Source organism: Monodelphis domestica, chromosome 5, assembly GCF_027887165.1.
Source record: "Monodelphis domestica isolate mMonDom1 chromosome 5, mMonDom1.pri, whole genome shotgun sequence".
Taxonomy (NCBI): Eukaryota; Metazoa; Chordata; class Mammalia; order Didelphimorphia; family Didelphidae; genus Monodelphis; species Monodelphis domestica.
This window is the reverse complement of record NC_077231.1, coordinates 104015520-104034921: the sequence shown is the minus strand read 5'-3', so window position 1 is coordinate 104034921 and position 19402 is coordinate 104015520. Positions and strand designations below refer to the sequence as shown.

At 35.8% G+C, this 19402-nt stretch overlaps 1 protein-coding gene across 4 annotated transcripts in view; it reads left to right on the top strand.

Annotated features, from left to right (window-relative positions):
* The window catches only part of ZCRB1 (zinc finger CCHC-type and RNA binding motif containing 1), a 39067-nt gene that overhangs the window by 7555 nt on the left and 12110 nt on the right, over positions 1 to 19402 (top strand). The window contains exons 2-5 of one of the 4 annotated variants that reach the window (XM_001362107.4): positions 2487 to 2572; positions 3727 to 3755; positions 15131 to 15242; positions 15607 to 15714. In XM_001362107.4, the coding sequence (XP_001362144.1) occupies positions 2489 to 2572; positions 3727 to 3755; positions 15131 to 15242; positions 15607 to 15714 (333 nt within the window). In that variant the 5' untranslated portion in view covers positions 2487 to 2488. Of the gene's footprint in view, positions 1 to 2485; positions 2573 to 3726; positions 3756 to 10798; positions 11041 to 15130; positions 15243 to 15606; positions 15715 to 19402 lie in introns of those variants that run through there. The other 3 variants (XM_007503149.2, XM_056798998.1, XM_007503150.3) reach the window with 3 other exon arrangements.

The following is a 19402-nucleotide window of genomic DNA, read 5'->3' as shown; positions in this document are numbered from 1 at the left end:
CAGTTTTCATTTCTTTGCCACCACTGAAAGATCTGCTAAAAATATTTTTTTTTTACAAGTAGGTACTTTTCCCCCTGTCTCAGATCTCCTTGGTATACAGATCATTAGTGATATTGCTGGATCAAGGAGTATGCCTAGTTTTATGGCCCTTTGGATGTGGTGTTCCATATTACTCTCCAGAATGGTTTTATCAGTTGACAATTCCACCAGCTTGGGCAAGTCACTTAACCCCTCCATTGCCTAGCCCTTGTTGTATAACCCTTGCTCCTCTGTCTTAGAGTTCTTACTAAGACAGAAAGTTGGGGGGTTTTACACACACACATGAACACACAAATGTTTAAAACCAGTCCTTGCTCGGGACCCAATCTGAAGTGAACATAAATACTCGGTAAGAACACCTAAAATTCCTTTTTCCTCCTCAGATATCTTACCCTATAGAGCCCACACCTAAAGTGAAAATTATTGACTCTTTTTAAATACCTGGAGACCTAAACTGCAGGTGAAGTAACATTCCACCTCCATTTTCCCACCACTTTCTAGAGAGTTTTTTCTTCAAGGAACATATAGATTAATAGTGCTGATAAGATCGTAAACAACTATATATACATAAGCTGGATACATAGGAGATAATTGATATTGGGAAGTATGTAGCAGGAAGGTTTATCAAAAAAGGCTTCATATAGAAGAAAGGATTTTATCTGGGACGTGAAGGGAGCCAGGAAGTGGAGCCAAGGAGAAGGATTATTAACAACATGTTGAACAGCCAGGGAAAATGTCTGGATTTGGAGTATCTTGTAAGAGGAACAGCAAGGAAGGCAGTATCACCGGATTGATAAGTCTATATTAGGGGTAGAAGGGTGGAAAGACAAGAGGGAGCCAGGCTTGGAAGACTTCTGAATGCCAGAGGATTTGTATATTTGACTCTGGAGATGATAGGGAACCACAGGAGTTCTAATGGGGAGAATGGAAGGTAAGATCTGTGCTTTGGGAAGATTAATCTGATAGCTGAGTGAAGATTGGGGAAGGTGGAGAGAGACTTCAAGCAGGCCCAATCAGTAGTCTTTTGCAATAGTCTAAGCATGCAGTGATGAGGGCCTGTATTAATGAGGCAGCAGTGTCAGAGGAAAGAAGGGTTGTGTGTAAGATCCTGCAAAGGTAAAATTAATGGGCTTTAGCAACAGATTAAATATTTGGAGCAAGACAGAGTGAGGGTTTGAGGATGACACCTTGCCTGTAAGCCTGGGTGATTGGGAGGATGTCCTTAACAGAAGTAGAGAGGTTTGGAAGCAGTAGGTTTGAGGGGAAGGATAATGTGTTCCATTTTAGATATATTGAGTTGATAGGGGAGAAACCCTAAAAATGTAATTAGTGTGGCAGAGTTCAGAAAACAACTCAACAAACATAAATTAGGCCATTCAGAAGAAAAATATTTGGTGAGTGTATGAGGAGATTCAACTGGCACTAAAAGTTTTGACATCAGAAAATACAGTGGTGTAGATGGGTTAATATTAAATCTCATTAAATTACCTTTCCCTGCTTCCTTATTTTCTATCAAGGAAAGTATGAAACCTTGATGTCATCCTGGACTTTTCATTCTCTCTTACCTCCAAATCTTAACATTTATACTTTTATAATTTCTCTCACTTCTGTGTCCCCTTTTCTTCACCAACATAATGACCATCCTAGTTCGGGCCCTTATTTTCTCTCCCCTGGACCATTGTAATAAACTACTAATTGCTCTTCTTGCTTCAAGTCTTTTTTCACTTGGATCCATCTTCCATACAGCTGCTAAAGTGATTTTCCTAAAATATGGATCTGACCATGTCATTCCCATATTCTGTAAACTCTAATGATTACCTTTTTACTCTTCAATAAAAAATCATTTGATCTTTTTGATCTAATATTTTTAAATATCTTTTTTGTGTTTTATAATATATATAATTATTTGTACAGTTGTACATTAATATAATTTTTAAATAAGTAAATATACATATATTGGGGTTACATGATTTTAAAAGCTTTACTGATAGAGGAGAATGAACAAAAAAGTTTGGAGATCACTGGATTAGAGCAATTGCTTTTTAATGTTGATAATTTGCAAGTGTTTACACTAGGTATCATAAATCCCCTGAAATCTAATCTTCAGATTTTATTTTAAAAAGCCCTACCAGATCTGCAAACTTAAATCTTCTGTGTCTTGTGTTTTTTTAGAATGACATATCTAGGGGGCAGCTGGGTAGCTCAGTGGATTGAGAGCCAGGCCCAGAGATGGGAGGTCCTGGGTTCAAATCTGATCTCAGACACTTCCTAGCCATGAGACCCTGGGCAAATCACTTGACCCCCATTGCCTAGCCCTTACCACTCTTCTGCCTTAGAACCAATAAACAGTGTTGATTCTAAGACGGAAGGTAAGGGTTTTTTTAAAAAATGACATATCTGTATTTGAACTGATTATGATTACATCTTTTTTTTCCTTCTTGATACAGAAATGAGTGGTGGATTAGCACCAAGTAAAAGTACTGTGTATGTATCCAACTTGCCTTTTTCTCTGACAAACAATGACTTATACAGGGTAAGCAGATTTATCTCTAAATACCTTTCCTGAAGTCTATATAATCTATATTGGGGTCCTAAATGAACAAAGTATATCCTGGCAGAATTGCCAGTTTATTACTTAAATGCATTTTGTGTTTCCAATGTTTAATGCATGTATGACTGTACATATATGAGAAATATCTGTAAAAATTAAACAGTGACCATTCTTAAAAGATGGGGCATTTAGAAAATACTTTATTCAACTATATTTCTGCTATACAGTGCCTCTAGGTACCACTTATTAATTATGCTGAATGATCTGGAAGTAGGTACCTTATATTCTGCAATTTTCTCCCATCTTCTTTACTGATGCTTTGGTTTGTTTTTCCTAAATTAACAAAATATTGTCTGGACCACAGGTGTTACCAAATCTGATTAAAATGTAATTGAGATGGGGAAATTTGTATTACTGACTATGCAGGTTAATAAGAATTTCTTTTTTAAAAAATGCTTTTGTTGTGAGTAGTAAATTATAAATGCACATAAAATAAATTTATTTTTAAAATAAAAATCTAATTGGAAAACTTTTGATAGAATAAATATATAGTTACAATATAAATAATATTAATTTGTAATTTTCTAAGTCAATATGTGGCAAGAGGGATCAGTTTCGATTTGAATTTGCCACCATTGATCTAAACAATTATAAACCTCCTTGTGATTTTTCCCTAGACTTTGAAACTGGAATTTTTTTCCCGTAAAGAGAAGGAGGTAGATTTGTTTTACAGTAGCATCAGTACCATTGACATTCAATTCAAATTATCAAACTTTTAAGTGCCTGCTGTGTATAGAGCACCATTCTAGCATGAGGAAAGAAAGCGAGTTCCTCCTTTATGGAGGAATTAGTGTATTCACCTTTATGCATGGGCACCAGTATATTCCCACATACTCAATAGAACATTCAAAAGCCCAACTAATAAAATTGGAAAGATATGCCATAGCAATTGGCAGTAAAAAAAAAATCCTCAAGCTTATTTTCTTTGTCTTAGACCTTCATTTTAAAACTGAATTGTTGAATTCTTTGTGACTTTAACTAAAGAAGAATTTAATCATTTTAGTATTTGTGATGACTGGCATATTCACATGTATGGTGTTAGAATGAATTGTCTCCCTTTGTGGTCTTTATTGCAGATATTTTCCAAATATGGAAAAGTTGTAAAGTGAGTATCCATCTTAATGTTAAAGTTTCCTAAACTTTTTTTTAACATGCTTTCATTTCTGTTTAACATCTTAATGCTATACGGAAGCCAGCATAGTATAGTAAATAAAGAACTGACCTTGAAGTTAGGACAACCTGTGTTCAAGTCCCACTTTTGAGGCATACTGGCTAGTAAAGTTACTTAATTTCTGAGTATTTCCACACAGCCCTCTAAGATTATAAACTGCAGAATAGTTGTCAGCATGCACAGTTAGACTTCTCTCGACAGAAGATTCTATACCAGTGAAATCACAGATAAAACGAACAAACTAGACAAAACTAAACAAAAACAAAATCAGTCCAGCTATAATAAATAATTACTTGTCATGATGACAGAATGCTAGGAATTCTGGTTAATCATATATTTTGGTTACTAGAGGGTGATAAGTTTTATTGAGTCTTTTTGTTTTTACACTGAAATCATTTCCCGATATTCCTTTCTCATTCATCTCCCACCCACTCCCTGCATTGAATCCTCTTTTGTAGCAAAGAAATATGCAGAACTAATCAGCACAGATAGTAGATCAAATAAACACTTTTCTACCAAAAAGAAGATATAGTTCATCATCTGTTTTTCAAAACTAAAATTGGACTTTGAAGTTAATCTGAGCTCAGCACCTTTTAGGTTTATTTTTGTTTGCATTAGTCTAGCCTTTGAATAGATTGTTGGTTTTAGCTATACTTACTTTACTCTGGATCATTTTATACAAATACCCTGTATAGGATCATAGATTTAGAGCTGGAAGGGACTTAGATATGTAATCCAACCTCCTGATTTTATAGATGAGTAAATTGAGTCCCAGATAGGTTAAATGACTTGCCCAAAGTTAAACAGATAATAAGTTAACACAGCAAAAATCAAGAGTCCTGTGACTACAAATCCAGTACTCCTTTAACTGTACCTCATTCTTTTCAAGTTCCTTTGAATCCCTTCAGTTCATTATAGAGATTCATTATTAATAGGGGACCATGATTAAAAAAAAAAAGTTTGGCATATTGTTTCATTCTATTTACATACGCACAATAGTTTCTTCATACATTTTTATTTGGTTTTTGCTACCACAAAAAAAGTGCTGCTACATTTATTTTTATACATATGGGAGTCTTCCTTCTTCCTTTAGATAAAAAGTTGCAAGGAACCAGTTTGGGCTTAATATAAAAAAAAAAGTCTAAATAATTAGAGCTATTCAAAAGAATAGAGGTTAATTGTTCCTCCTTACCAAGATCTTCAGGCAAAAGCTGCCCCTTTTTGTCAGATATATTGTAATATTGATTCTTCTTCAGTTATAGGTTTTACAAAATGAATGCTGAGGTCCCTTTTAAGTTTAAAATCCGTTGATTTTTGTGAACTCTTTGGGGTATATATGAAATAAAAGTTCAGAGTGTATGCTTTCTCTTCTCCCATTTTCTACATCTCAAAACCATTCTCTATTCTTTCCTACTTTTACATTAATCACTGGTAAGGAAATAACTTATCCTTACTAAGGCCAATCTTTCTCCTTATACGTTTGGTCCCCTCTCCTCCCACTTTTCTAAGAGTGCTCTTCCCTCTTTCCTTCCCCATTTCCCTCCCCTTCATGTTTATTGTGCCTCCTAACTCTCGATATCCCTCAAGCTTTGTTCTGGGCCCTTTTCTATCTATACTTTCTCATTTGCTGACTTTGTTGGTTGCAATGGGTTTCATATCTTTATATAGATGGTTCCCAGATCAATACATCCAGCCTTAGTATTTCTCCTGAATTTCAGTATCCATCAAGACATACCTATTGGGCCTTTAAAATTAGATTTCTTGTAAAAATCTCAAAACTTGGATATTTATAATGTCAAAAATTGAGCATTTAAAATTAGATTTCCTATAGGAAATATCAAAACTCAATGTGTCCAAAACAACTCATTATCTTTCCCCTTAAACCTAATTGCTAGCTGATCTTCCGTTTCTGTCCGCTACCATCTTTATTATCACCTAGGTTCAAAATCTTAGTGTCATTCTCAACTCTTTTTTTTTTTTAACTCATACGTTCTGTCTTAGAATCAATGCTGTTTATTGGTTCCAAGGCAGAAGAGTGGTAAGGGCTAGGCAATGACTTGCTCAGGGTCACACAGCTAGGAAGTGTCTGAGGCTACATTTGCACCAGCACCTCCCATCTCTAGGTCTGGCTTTGAATCCACTGAGCCACCCAGCTGCTCCCCATTCTTAACTCTTAATTCTCCCTCAACTATTAAATTTCTAAGACAGTTTCATTCTAATTCTACAGCATCTATTGAATGTGTCCACTTCTCTCTACTCACATAACCCCTATGAACTAGATTTCAGGCCCCCTCTTTCCAGGTTTCCTGTAATAGCCTCCTAATTTGTCTCTCTTCTCCATTGTATCCTCTACAAAGAGGCCAAAGTGAGTTTTTGATCAGTCTGTGTCGCTCCTCTACTCAATCGCTCCTTATGACCATTGGGTTCAACTACAAACTCCTTCATGTGCTTTTAAAGCTCTTCACAAGTGGTCCCCATTCCACATTTCTGGTCTTATTACACATTATACCCCTTCATAAATTCTTCAGCCAAATGACCTTTTTACTGTTCTTCACACATGACACTTCATCTCTAAGCTCTGTACATTTGTACTGGCTGTCTTCCTTGCATGGCATGTGCTTCTTATCTCTACCTCTTAGAATCCCTAATCTCCTTCAAAACTCATGTTAAATACTGCCTACCTGAAGCATTTCTGATCTCCTAAGTGCTAGCCCTCCTCTCCAATTACCTTGTAATATTTTTGCATATTCTTATATGCACACATTTTCTCCTCAGTAGAATATAAGTCTTTTGAGGGCAATGACTATTTCATTTTTGAATTTGTATCCCCAGCACCTACTGCAGTACCTGTAAAATATTAGTAAATACTTGTTGATGAATTGATTAAAAGTAAATGGTTTAGGGAGCAGCTGGGTGGCTTAGTGGATTGAGAGGCAGGCCTAGAGAGGGGAGGTCCTGGGTTCAATTCTGGCCTCAGACACTTCCCAGATGTGTGATCCTGGACAAGTCACTTAACCCTCATTGCCTAGCCCTGACCACTCTTCTGCCTTGGAACCAATATGCAGTATTGATTCCAAGATGGAAGGTGAGGGTTTAAAAAAAAAAGTAAAAGGTTTAGTTACTTTTCTAATACAAAACAGTTGGATCAATTTATAGTTCCACCAACATTATTAAAGTGTACCTATCTTCCTATTGCCACAACAGTGATTGTTTCAATTTCTTATCATCTTTGATAATTTGCTAGTTGTGAGGTAAAGCCTTGCTAAAACCTAATCCTGAATTTCCTCCTCCATCCACCTTCTTTGTTTCTACTTGTATATTACTGACTATCACTAAATGAAGGCATATAACTATGCTGGCCAGATCTATTACATTATTGCAGCCCACTTGGGCACTTACTGCTACAAAGTACTCCTATAATTTTCCCTGACTGACTTTCTATCACATATCCCCCCACCCCCACCCCAAGTAGTTCTGAATCTTTTTTTCTCTTCTCAAGCCTCCTATATTATTCCCTCCTGTCTTGTCCCTCTTAAGAGTATCTTTCTTTAGCTATTGGAACCTTTGCCATTGTATAAAAAAATGTAAGTGTCTACCCCTATCCATCTACACTTTAAACCTGACTCCTTCAGAGGCCAGTCTTTGTCTTATAGCTTCCCTCCCTTTCACAGCCACATTCTATTAAAAAGTCATGTGTACTCATTATTTCCCTTTACTCACTTCCCAGCTTCTTCTGAGACCCTTGCACTCTGGCTTCTCCATTCAGCAACTAAAAATATTCTCTCTAAGCCTTTGAAAAATTCTTAATTGCTAAACTAAATGGTCTTTTCATGACCTCTTGGCAACTTTTGACATTATCGAACATCCTTCTAGATATTCCCCTCTATATATACTTTAATGACTACTTTTTATTGGTTCTCCTTCTGTTTGTCTGACTTCCTTCTCAGTGTCCTTCACTAGATCATCATCCATGTTCTACCCTCTAACCTTTGGCATTCCCCCAAGGCTCTAAAGCCACCACTCTCATTGACAACAAGATAAGAGAACAAGCCAGATCATCTTCCAGGTAACCTGCAAAAATGAAGCTCTCTATGAAGCCTGAGACCAACACAATCTTTGACAACTGATTGAAACTAGTCAAACTACAGCAGAGGATTGAACTGACTTGTAGTTGGTGTTTATGCAAAGAAAAGGCAATAAGCCATGGCCAGCATTCCTGTTTGGCTTCAAGAGATGAAGACAGAAACCAGTAATTGAATCAGAGGGTGGGGACTGATCTGAACCACCACATCTAAAACTTCAGTGAAAGTAGCATCCAGCCCTCAGAGGAGACTCACCCAAACAAATCCTGCTCTCCTCAAATAAAAGTGCCAAAGGGAGCAGAGGCTAGTTGTGGCACACAGACCTAATCTAGGAATTGAAACCCGAGATATAAATAATGTAAAAATAGACTCGAACTCTGGACTTCAATCCCCACAAGCCCTTGTTCCACTTCCCCAAAATGCTTTGTAATCTCACGGGAATTCAGAGGTGGGCCGAGATCGAGAAGGGATTTAACCTGATTGCAAAGGCTTTTGTGGCTCTTTTGGACTTCTGTTTTGGGGCAGACGTGGCTCTTTCCATAATGTAGGTGAGGTCTTGTCTAGGCCTCTGGCCTAGGCACGTGTTTTTTCTTACTTGTATATTCTTAAATTCTCAACCTTTAATAAACCTCATAAAATATAATACTCCTTGCAGAGAGAAACTAATTTCTACCTGCCTCAGTCTCCCCTAAATTTTAATCTTTACAGTAAATGGAAGAAAACTGTGCGTACAATAAAGAAATATGTAGGTTAATGAAGCTCAAGAAATAAACCAGGAGAAAAGAGTTATAATTCCATAATAAGTATAAGATGAACCTCTGCAAAACAAAAAAAAAATGGTTTTGCCCCAGGGTCTATAAGAGTGTCTTTGAGAAATGAAACTAGATAAAATTAATGAGTTATTGTTGAGGAGAGGGTTTGGGAAGAGGGAGAATTAGGGTGGTGTCAGTTTTCTTCAAATTTGAAGTACAACCAAAAAGTAGCTTGGTATAAAACTTTACGTTCTGTCTTAGAATTGATACCAAGTATCAGACGCCATATCATATGTAAGTACTATGTGTTGGTTCCAAGGTAGAAGTGTGGTAAGGACTAGACAATTGGGATTAGGTGACTTGCCCAGGGACACACATTTAGAAAGGCTAGATTTGAAATTTAAAACCTTCACAACCTTACTCAAGTAGTTAGGACAGAACTTGATAAATGAAATGGAGCAAATGGAATTCAGTAATTCCATGAGGAAATAGATATTAGAAAAATTCAAAAGATACAGGGAAAATATTATGTTTAAAGTATCTACTTCCAAAAATGACCAACCAGTAAGTCAGCAAACATTTATTAAGCATCTGCTATTGGCCAGGCACCATGCTGGGAAAATAAATACAAAAAAAGTCATTTCCTGCTCATAAGTAGCTTACAATCTAAGGAGGAAGACAAAACACAAAATGTGGTTGGGGCAGGAGGGAGAAGGGGAGGGAGCCTAGTCACAGGGGAATGTGGGAGGTACCCAACTCGGGAACATGGTAGAGAAGTCTGTCAGGGAAGACCAAAGGTAGAAAAGCCAGGCAAACAATCTGAACTGATATCTCTTCTTAAATGGAAGTGGTATTTGTCACTCTACCCTCCAATCAGAGAGGCCATGGGTAGTGAAGAGGTGGAGTACCAAGGCTGATGACATCTTAGATGATGATGAAGTTATCTAAATAATGAGTTTCCTGGGGCATGCTGGAGAAATAACTTTGAGGTTGACATTTCTGGAGACCTGAAAAATAGTTTGAAAGAGAATTTTAAAATCACTAGATTCTGAAAAATATGACCAAATAAAAAATCTGTATACTATGTTTCAAGAAATCATAAGATTAAACTGTTTAGATTCATTGGAACCAGAGAGCAAAGTAAAAAGAGAATGAACATATTCGTTACCTCAAAGAAATCCCAAACTGAAACCAAGCAGGAATATCATAGCCAAAATTCAGAACTTGCAGGTCAGAAAGGCAAACTACAGACAGAAACAGGCTCTAAGGAATCATAGTCAAGATCACATAACTTAAAAGGCATTTTACATGTCATCAATCTTAGCTTCAGAAGTACCTTGTAAGACCAAACATTATTATCTCTAGCAAAAAAATAAGAAACTGAGACTGTAAGTACTTAAATGGCAGAATCATTCCTATTTATTTGTCTTCCGTTTCTAACTTTGTTTTATATTATAATGTAAGCTTTTTGAGGCCATAGACTATTAACTTTTTGTTTTAATATCTCCATTTACCTATCACCATGTTTTACATGTATAGGCACTTAACAAATTTTTATTGGATGGAATTCTTTTTTTTTAAACCCTTACCTTCCATCTTAGAATCAATACTGTATATTGGTTCCAAGGCAGAAGGGTGGTAAGAACTAGGCCATGGGGTTAAGTGACTTGCCCAGGGTCACAGAGCTAGGAAGTGTCTGAGGTCAGATTTGAACAAAGGACCTCCCATCTCTGGGCCTGACTCTCAATCCACTGAGCTACCTAGCTGCCCCCTGGATGGAATTCTTGACAAGGTTTATTCCAGCTGTGAAAAGTTGGAGAATGTGAGGATAGTTCAGGGCCTCTTTGCCACAGGGAGATAGTTGGGGTTCTTTAGTTGAGCACTTTGGGGCAGGACTAACTAGGCACAATGCCTTGTACAAAATAAATTCTTAATTTGTTGAATTTTTTTTTTAAGAGACCCAGATTCCTATCTCTTCTCAGAAATTTATGAGCTATTGGTACCCTTAAAAGACTTCACAACAAATGAAGAGAAGATAAAGGAATAAAGGGTGGGGAGTTATGGGAAGAGGACTAAATTCAAGAAAAAGTAAAAAGATTATTAAAATCTTTATGACAAATTGATTTACCTATCAATAATGATAGTAGAGTCAACCCTAAAATCAATCTGAATGTGCTTTTATAGAGGAGATTGGAATAGCAATAAAAAGGACAAAGATGGAGGAAAGAACCTAGTTGAATCGTGTATCTAGAAGACATACGTGCTAAAGAAAACAAAATTGTGCTTACATCGACAGATGATGCATCCGAAGGAGAGGAAGATACAAAAGGCATTGGCAATATTCAATAATGGACCACATCTTTACCTTACAATTCACTGGAAAAGGTTGCAATTTAGGAGAAGTGGTGCTAAATGCATTTTAGTAATGTTGGGTTTGAAAGGAAAATATAACTTTCAAGCAGATGTGTTGAACAAGTTTTTGAAAGTTCATGACTTGTATTTCATTGGTCCAAAGATGTTAGTAAATTATACTTAATAAAACTGTCATGATCTCAGAACCAGCCAAACCCATGGCTCCAGGGGGTCCTTGGCAGGTGGAGTGGCAAGGCGGAAATGAGAGACAGAAGGCGGCAGTGTGTGTGTGTATCCGCCCAGGGCAAAGCTCTGCATGAAGTAGCTGCTTTGCCATGCCCAGGTTTAGCCTTTATTTTTATACCCATTTTCTTGTCACATAGCTTCATTATTCAACATACATGTTCAAATAAAGATGATTGGATAGGTGATACATTAACTTTTCACAAATCATTTGATTAACATTCTGAGATCATTCTGTATTCTATTATTGTAACTATTGATTCTGAGAGGATACACAATGGTTTTACACAAGATAAATGATTTGTCACCTGTGACCCATTAATCACAGGTGGCTTAATTTTCTCATTGGCCTGTAAGGAGCTTGAGCTTACATATAATCAAGGAAAATCACTTATTACCTTTAATAAAAAAAGATAATCCATTAGAAATCCTGAAGACAATTAACAATCATAGCAGTGAAAATGAGAGATCAAAGGGGTACTAAAAACATAATTCAGATTTAATATTAGATTGATCATTTTTCAGGGTTTGTTAGGGAGTTTTTCAAGGAGGGTTCTGGTTGGTAAAATCAGTTCACTGAGGCATGATGAAGCATGGTGTACCAAAGCATTTTGTATAGGCCTTTCCTTATGAATAATTTATGTATTAGCTTAGAAAAATAAGTTTCAGGGCATGGGAGTAGGGGATATCTGGGCACGGCTTGTAAGCACAGCTTTTGCTGAGAATTATGTACCTAAGCAAAAGTTAACCCATGACAGTCTTTTGGATTTGGTTTTGTGAGTCTGATCTTTTGGTGATATTTTGAGGGAATAGTGTGCAAGTATTTTGCTCTTATATTACTTTTTCAGAGACTAGGGAGAGGACAATAATCATATCAATTCCATTAGAAACAGATGTTGAGAGAAGTCATACTGAGGGGGCAATTCCATCCTGCCAAGGAGTCACTTTATGACCTCCTGGCTTCCATGAGTGACCTGACAGCTCCCAGCACTAAACTATTATGAAACAACCATATCTCTCCAATTCAGTAGGGACAGAGGGATTACTACTTGACTATCATTTACTGAACATAATTTTCCTGATGACATTCAGAGGCAACTGTGGATAAAGTCTCCCAATTAATAAATTGCTTTTTACCTATGAAATTTACTAACTCAGGAAATGCCTTATTTTTTTTTATAGTTGCTATACTCATGCATCTGATTTGAATGTACTAATTTTTTTTGTGCTGTGTTCAAATTATTTTTTGTCAGCAAGTAGTAGTAACCAAATGTCAGAGGTAAATTATTCAGAACAGCAAAATCATAGTGCACATACCTACAGCACATAAACTATGTCAGGCTGTCAGCAGACCACAGGTGTATCTGGAAAGCCCACAGTGATAATAGATACTTTAACTTGCCTCTTTACAAGATGTTTTAGATGTTTCTCATAATTTTACTGTGACCTTTACATGAAAAAAAAAACCTGAAAGATTTACATATCCTATCCCTGCAATGTTTTTACATGAAATTTTGGCTTCTAGAACTCATTCTAATCTCAAAAGTAATCAGATATTACATATACTGTATGTATTGAAAGGAAATGCAAAGTTACCAAGACCAACTTTAGCCCTTGCCTTCAACTGAACTTTTTCAAAGTATTTCTTTCTTATACTGTACACATTGGGAGGACACTCATAAACATTTAACAAACTAAAATTTAATTTATCTTTGCACTATTATGAGTATAGATAATAAAATTTAGTGGCTAATACTTAAGTCTAATTATGTAGAATCCCTAAAAAGTCATACATTCCTCCCTTCGCTCCAGATTTTTAGCATTCATTGAAAATGCCAGATTTTTTAAATCCTGTGATAATGAGAACATGAAAATTAATTGTATCTAATTAATGCATTTTGTTTTGGACTATTATGGATTATTAGATTGTTTATATTATAGATTTTAAATCAAAATTAAATTTTCATTTGATACTTTGTTCTACAGTGTCAGATTTCTGCAACATGTGTTTGTATAGCAAGTTAGAGACTAGAAGTATTCTTGGAAAACTCAGTTGTGTATTTAAATCATATTCTTGAAAAATATAATACCAAGCTATTTCAGTATACATCAATAAAAAATGACTCATATGATTTTTAAAAATTTTGTAAACAACCAAGGCTCTACTATACAGTCTGTTATCAGTTTTTCACAATCACTAGAACATGCCAAATACTGCCAAACTGTAATAAATAATCATGAGTCAAATTAGGAAAACAAAATATTTAACCAGATATAGCTTAAATACATAGGGCATCTTATTTTTTCACTAATATCCATTCACTAATACTAACCAGTTCCTACATAAAGAAATGCATTTATAAAATACAATAGGAAATAAGCTCTTTGGAGAATCTCCATGTGAGTATGTATATTTATATAGAACTTAGAATCATTCCAAAGAACAAAGGTTCTAAGCAAAGAAAAAATTGCCCAGATACTCAGCATCATTCTCTTGGCTAGAAAGGATCAAGTTCAGACTGGTTTGCATCAAAGCTGCTACACTTACCTAAGAATTTAATCTAACAAAATTTTCATCTTATTTTGAAAGAATAATTAAGAATGTTTTATATCTGAATATGTGTATCTATCAGTGATACATGATGCATGGCTTAACTAATATATCTGTGGGATAATTCTTCTTTGCCAGAATGTGAAATTAATCTTAACTTCTCGATCTTCACATTTACTAGGAGTCAAAGGAAACCCATAAAAAATAAAACATCTCCAACCTAAATATTCTTTCAGAATTAGCTAAAAGGTGAGCAATAAAATGACAGACTAAACATTTTCTTAAATCCCTTGGAATATCCTTTCAGACCTCTTCAAAACAAATTATGTGCCAAAGACAAAGAAATGTCAACTGTATCCATGATCGAGGACACTCGAATCCAAAGGAAGGTTAAAAAAAGAAAAAGAAAAGAAAAAGAGCCCTTTTCAACCTCTTATGCTCCTAGCAAGGAGACAAACCTGGCAGACCCAAAGACATGCCATGGGCTTATACCCAAATCCATGCTGTACCCTTTATTCCCCCTCCCTCTTTCCAGTGCCATAGAACCCTGCTTCCAGGCTGTGGGAAGTTTCCTCAAGCAGTAGCAGCCAGCTTGGCCACAATCCTTCAGGAACAAAAGTCTTCCAAGTGCTGCAACTGGGAGCATCAGGAAAGGCGGGCTCTGAACTGCCAGTGCTAGGTTAGGGAACTAAACAATAGAGGGAATGGGACAGATGACAATACCATTAAAAAAAAAAAACCTTTATTCTTAGAATCAATACTAAGTATTGGTTCCAAGGCAAAGAGCAGAAAGGCCTAGGCTATTAGGGTTAAATAGCTTGCCCAGGGGCACACAACTAGTAAGTATCTGAGGTCAGATTTGAATCCAGGACCTCCTCTCTCAAGGCCTAATATGTCATTCGTAGCATAGTGTAAGCAGGGAACTTTAAAAAGTCTAGTCAGACAAGGCAGAGAAAGTATAAGTAATTTTTTTTTCATTTAAAAAATGTCATTGCCTTTCTTGCTAACAAACTTTTAAGAAACTTTTAAGAAAAATTCTTTTTCTTAAAGGTTCCATTGTCCCTCCAGTTTATGTCATTTTAAACCACTGATTTAAGTTTGATGGAATAGAAGGTTAAGATACTTTTTATTTTGTTAAATTTGCCCTATATTTTCTTTGCAGCCCTTCTAAGTCTTCTATAACTTAGAAATAACTGATTTGCTAAATTAGTTCACTTTACACATTGAAGTATTTGCATTTAAGCATGCTCCTTTTATTTGTACCTCCCAAGTATTCACTCATACTCATTTGATTTCTTAATGAATATACTTCTCTTTATTTCTTTTCAGAGTTACTATTATGAAAGACAAAGATACCAGGAAGAGTAAAGGTGTTGCATTTATTTTGTTTTTGGATAAAGAATCAGCACAAAACTGTTCAAGGGCACTAAACAATAAGCAGGTAGGCCAGTCATCTAAGCAGCATAAAGACCTTGCTTCTCTGCCCATTCACTCGAAGAAAGGGGGATAAAAGATGAAAATAAAATCCAAAAGAATTCAGTAGATTGCATGGGAAAACATGTAAGAAATGAAAAAGGTATAGAGCTTCATTGGCCTTCACCTTTCCCAAATGAAAAGAGAAGACAAAAAAAAGAAGGTAGGAGGCCCATTCATTGCTTAGTAGTACTTGCTTCAGGTAAGCAGGCATCCTTATTCTGAAGTAACTAAAATTAACTTTTAAAAAATTACACTGGAAGTTTGGGGAAAAAAAGAATCTGTAATTTGCAGAATTTATATTTTGCCTCACTTTCCCCACTTCAATTTAGTTATTTGGAAGAGTAATCAAAGCAAGCATTGCTATTGACAATGGAAGAGCTGCTGAGTTCATCCGAAGGCGCAACTATTTTGATAAATCTCGGTGTTATGAGTGTGGAGTAAGTAAAACACTTTACAAATTTATTTCATATTGATCTTTCTATATTGGTAGTTATCTAGTGCTCTGGTTCATAAAACTATGTATGAGAAGATTTGGGTATCTAAAGCAATCCTGATTGGAATTCACTGTGTTTGGATGTTATTTTTCATTTTCCCTGATTTTCAGTTCTAACCTGGAGTTCATAATCAAGGTTATGAGTGAGAAGAAAATTAAAAAATCACTTGGATACTCAAATCGATCTGTGAGCTCATCAGTTTGTATATTATTTCCAGTAATGCATATCACAAACCATCTGTTCCTGCCAATCCTCTGCAGTTTGTATTCATATTCTTCTAGAAATTTACCACAGTGGATTCACCCATCATACTGGGGACCTTCCTCAGTTTCTTCTGAAATTGCAAGAATAATGGTAGAGCACTTAATCTTATCTGTCATACTTATCCGTGACCAAACCTCTTCTTTTCCTTTCTGACAATATCCTCTTCTTTGAAGTTTTTTATTTGTTAAATGTCGCAACCTATTTCACAGCCACCATATGACTATTGTACTCTGTCTGGTGCCCATTTTTAATCCTTTAGAGATTATAGTTCCCTATTACTTGCAAACATTCTGCAATGCAAATAGATATTAGATAGGCCTTTGTTTCTAAGGAAGGTTTGGGACTATTAAAGAAGTTCCCTGAGAGCTATGAAATCTGCTCTTCTATTTAAATTTGATCCCAACTCGCTATCCATTTGTACTCATCGTCCCAGATACATAAACCGATGGACAAGCTATAACACTTTTCCTCCTCATTGTGGTCCACAATCTGGGAGATAGGTAGTCCTCCTTCACTTGGTTTTTCCTTCATGGATGTTTAAGCTAAACTCTTTTGAATAATTATAATTTTCTTTTATGATGCTCTGTAGCATTCTAGGGTTTTATGTATGTAACTAGGGCAATGTCATCTGCAAACAAGAACAATTGGAGAACCTCACTATTCATAATCCCTTTTCAACTTGGACTTAGCTCTGTCTTCCTTCTATTATAGTGACAAAGTCCTTTGGCTAGAAGGGTCTTAACTTACTCCTTACCTTCTCTGATATTTTGTGATGGAAAGTTGTCATTTAGGGTCATCACCAAAAAAAATTTTGAATACTTTAGATGTATGGACAGGAAAAACTGGTAGTGTTCTGCTCTGTGGAATCAAATATGCTTTTTCTTTTCTTTTTTTTTTTTTTTGGAGTCAGTGAACACCACATAGAAAAATTTTATATTCTCTACATATTTCAGGCAGTTGTGTGATGGCAAATAGTGGCATACTGTATAATATTGCTTGCAAAGCCTGCCTGATTTCCTAAGTATACCCTCTTTAAGTATGTGTGCTTAAATGATTCTCATAAAAATTTTATGTGGATGTGAAGCTAGAATTACAGATTGGTAGTTGTAGATTTTTCCATGTCCTTTTTACTAATTTTTTTTAATTAGCTGAGATTTTTCCATGTCTTTGCTGTTTTACCCTCCCCTTCAGATATCTTGTGAATCAGTCTCTCAACAACCTCACTGTTATGTTGCCTCCATCATAGATGTCTACAATGTATACTTGTTCTAATCCAGGTTCTTTTGCCATATTTGTTCACTTTGATGCACTACTTCCTCTAGAGCGTGTATTGCTTCATGGTCTTGGATGTTGAAAAATTTTGTTACATTAAATTTTTGCAGTTCTTTTCCATTTTCCTTCTCTTTGTTGTCCTTCCATTTTGTCCTTGAGGTGATTTTGTTTTGTTGACTCTCTTTCCAAACTTTCATTAAATTGATTTTTCCCTTCACTGCTTCCTTCTGTTCTTTGAGGTGTTTCTGTTCAGTTTCTTTGATGATCTTGGTTAGTTCATAAGATTTTTGTCTTGGGCACATAAGTCGTGTTTGCTGACTGAGATAAATTTTTTAACTTTTGGTTTCTTTTATTTTGACAACTGATTTCTATCAGTTAAACTTCTTTATAAAATTATTATAATCTGTCCTTTTTATCCATTACCCTTATTTTTTTATTAAATAGAATATAATCATAGGTATCTCACCCTTTCTCTCCCATTCTAGAATTCTCTCCATTAGTCTCATGCCTCTGCAATTTACTCTAACCTTCTTTTGCTTATAACACCTCCCTGTATCAAAATGGCAACACCCAACAAAAAGATACATGTGTGTGTGTGTGTGTGTGTGTGTGTGTGTATAATGCCTTTCATATTTCTTTGTTAGTTCTTTGCCTAGAGGTGGATATGAAAAAATTATTCTTCAAACATTAATTCTATAGCTGTATAAAATACTCATGGTTCTAATAATTTCATTCTTCATGATTACAAGTAGGTCTTCCCAATATTACCTATATTTTCAAATATCAATAAGTAGTTTGATAACCTTGAGATTGAATTGTCTTACATAGCCATTTCTTTCTGACTTTTATTCTCTTACCTAATTTAGTACCAATTTTGATCTTTACTTTTAACATTAATAGTCTCACTACACGGAATAAATTTCCTCCCTAACATCGTAGGCTTTTATTGTGTGTGATGTCATTCAATATTTGTCATAACCAAAAAAATATTCATGATATATAGATGTGAGTTTTATATATAGTTTACAAATCTTTGGCCTCTCTCATTCCTTATTTTTCTAATACACATTTGTTTATGTGTGTGTATATTTCTCACAATCCTCACAGGTTAATATTTTTACATTGAGATCACAGTATCAAAGATTATGTTTATTTCATTTAGAGTTTTATCAAATTCTTAAGACTTTTTCTATGTGTCTGCCAATTGATGGACCTTTCAATTTAGATTTGATTTATAGCAAGAACATTAAAATTGATATCTCACTTCCTCTGGTAGTTTGTCCATGCATTGGTCTTTAAAAATTTACAGTGTCAACAGCCAAATTAAAATTTGAAGTTGATTGAGAGCCAGGTCTAGAGACAGGAGGTCCTAGGTTTAAATTTGGCCTCATACAATTTCCAGCTGTGTGACCCTGGTGTAATGGTGAAAATTTCACCTTTTTAAGATTGTTGTAAATATTGAACAATGGCCGCCAAGGAATTTACTTATGAAATTCCTAAAATGAAACACTCAAGTCAGAATGGAGTTTATGGAGGTTTAATCACAATGGGAGTAGGGGAAGGAGAGGGAGAGAAGGAGAGAGGAGAAAAGGGAAAGGGGCTACTCAACCTCTGACCAAGGCAGAGGGAGTTTTAGGCCCAAGGCCAAGGTGGAAAGAATCAGTCCTTAACTCACGTGACCAATCTGAAGGAAAGCTGTCTGCGGGCGTCCTCCCTGTCCAAGCTTCTAACATGAACTCCTGTCTAGCTCTCTCCACAGGAAGTGAGTGAATTCCAGAGGCTGTTCCCTACCTCACTTCCTGTGTCTCACAAGTGCCAGTGGTTGGCTCTAGCTTGGCTTAGGACAGCCCAGGTGGGCAGTTAGTTATTTCTGATTTGTCATTGACTAGCACATGCCCGTGTAGTGTGGGTGTGCACAATTTTTGGGTGCTATACCAAGATGGAGACTTTTAAAATTCACAATACCCCCTGATGATGATTGGGGGACTAGTCTCCCCAATCGATCACTAAACATAAGCATACTGCACCCCAAAAATTTCTAACTGTAAGTGTATACAAAAATTTTTTACCCACTAAGAGGAAAATTATAATAGTT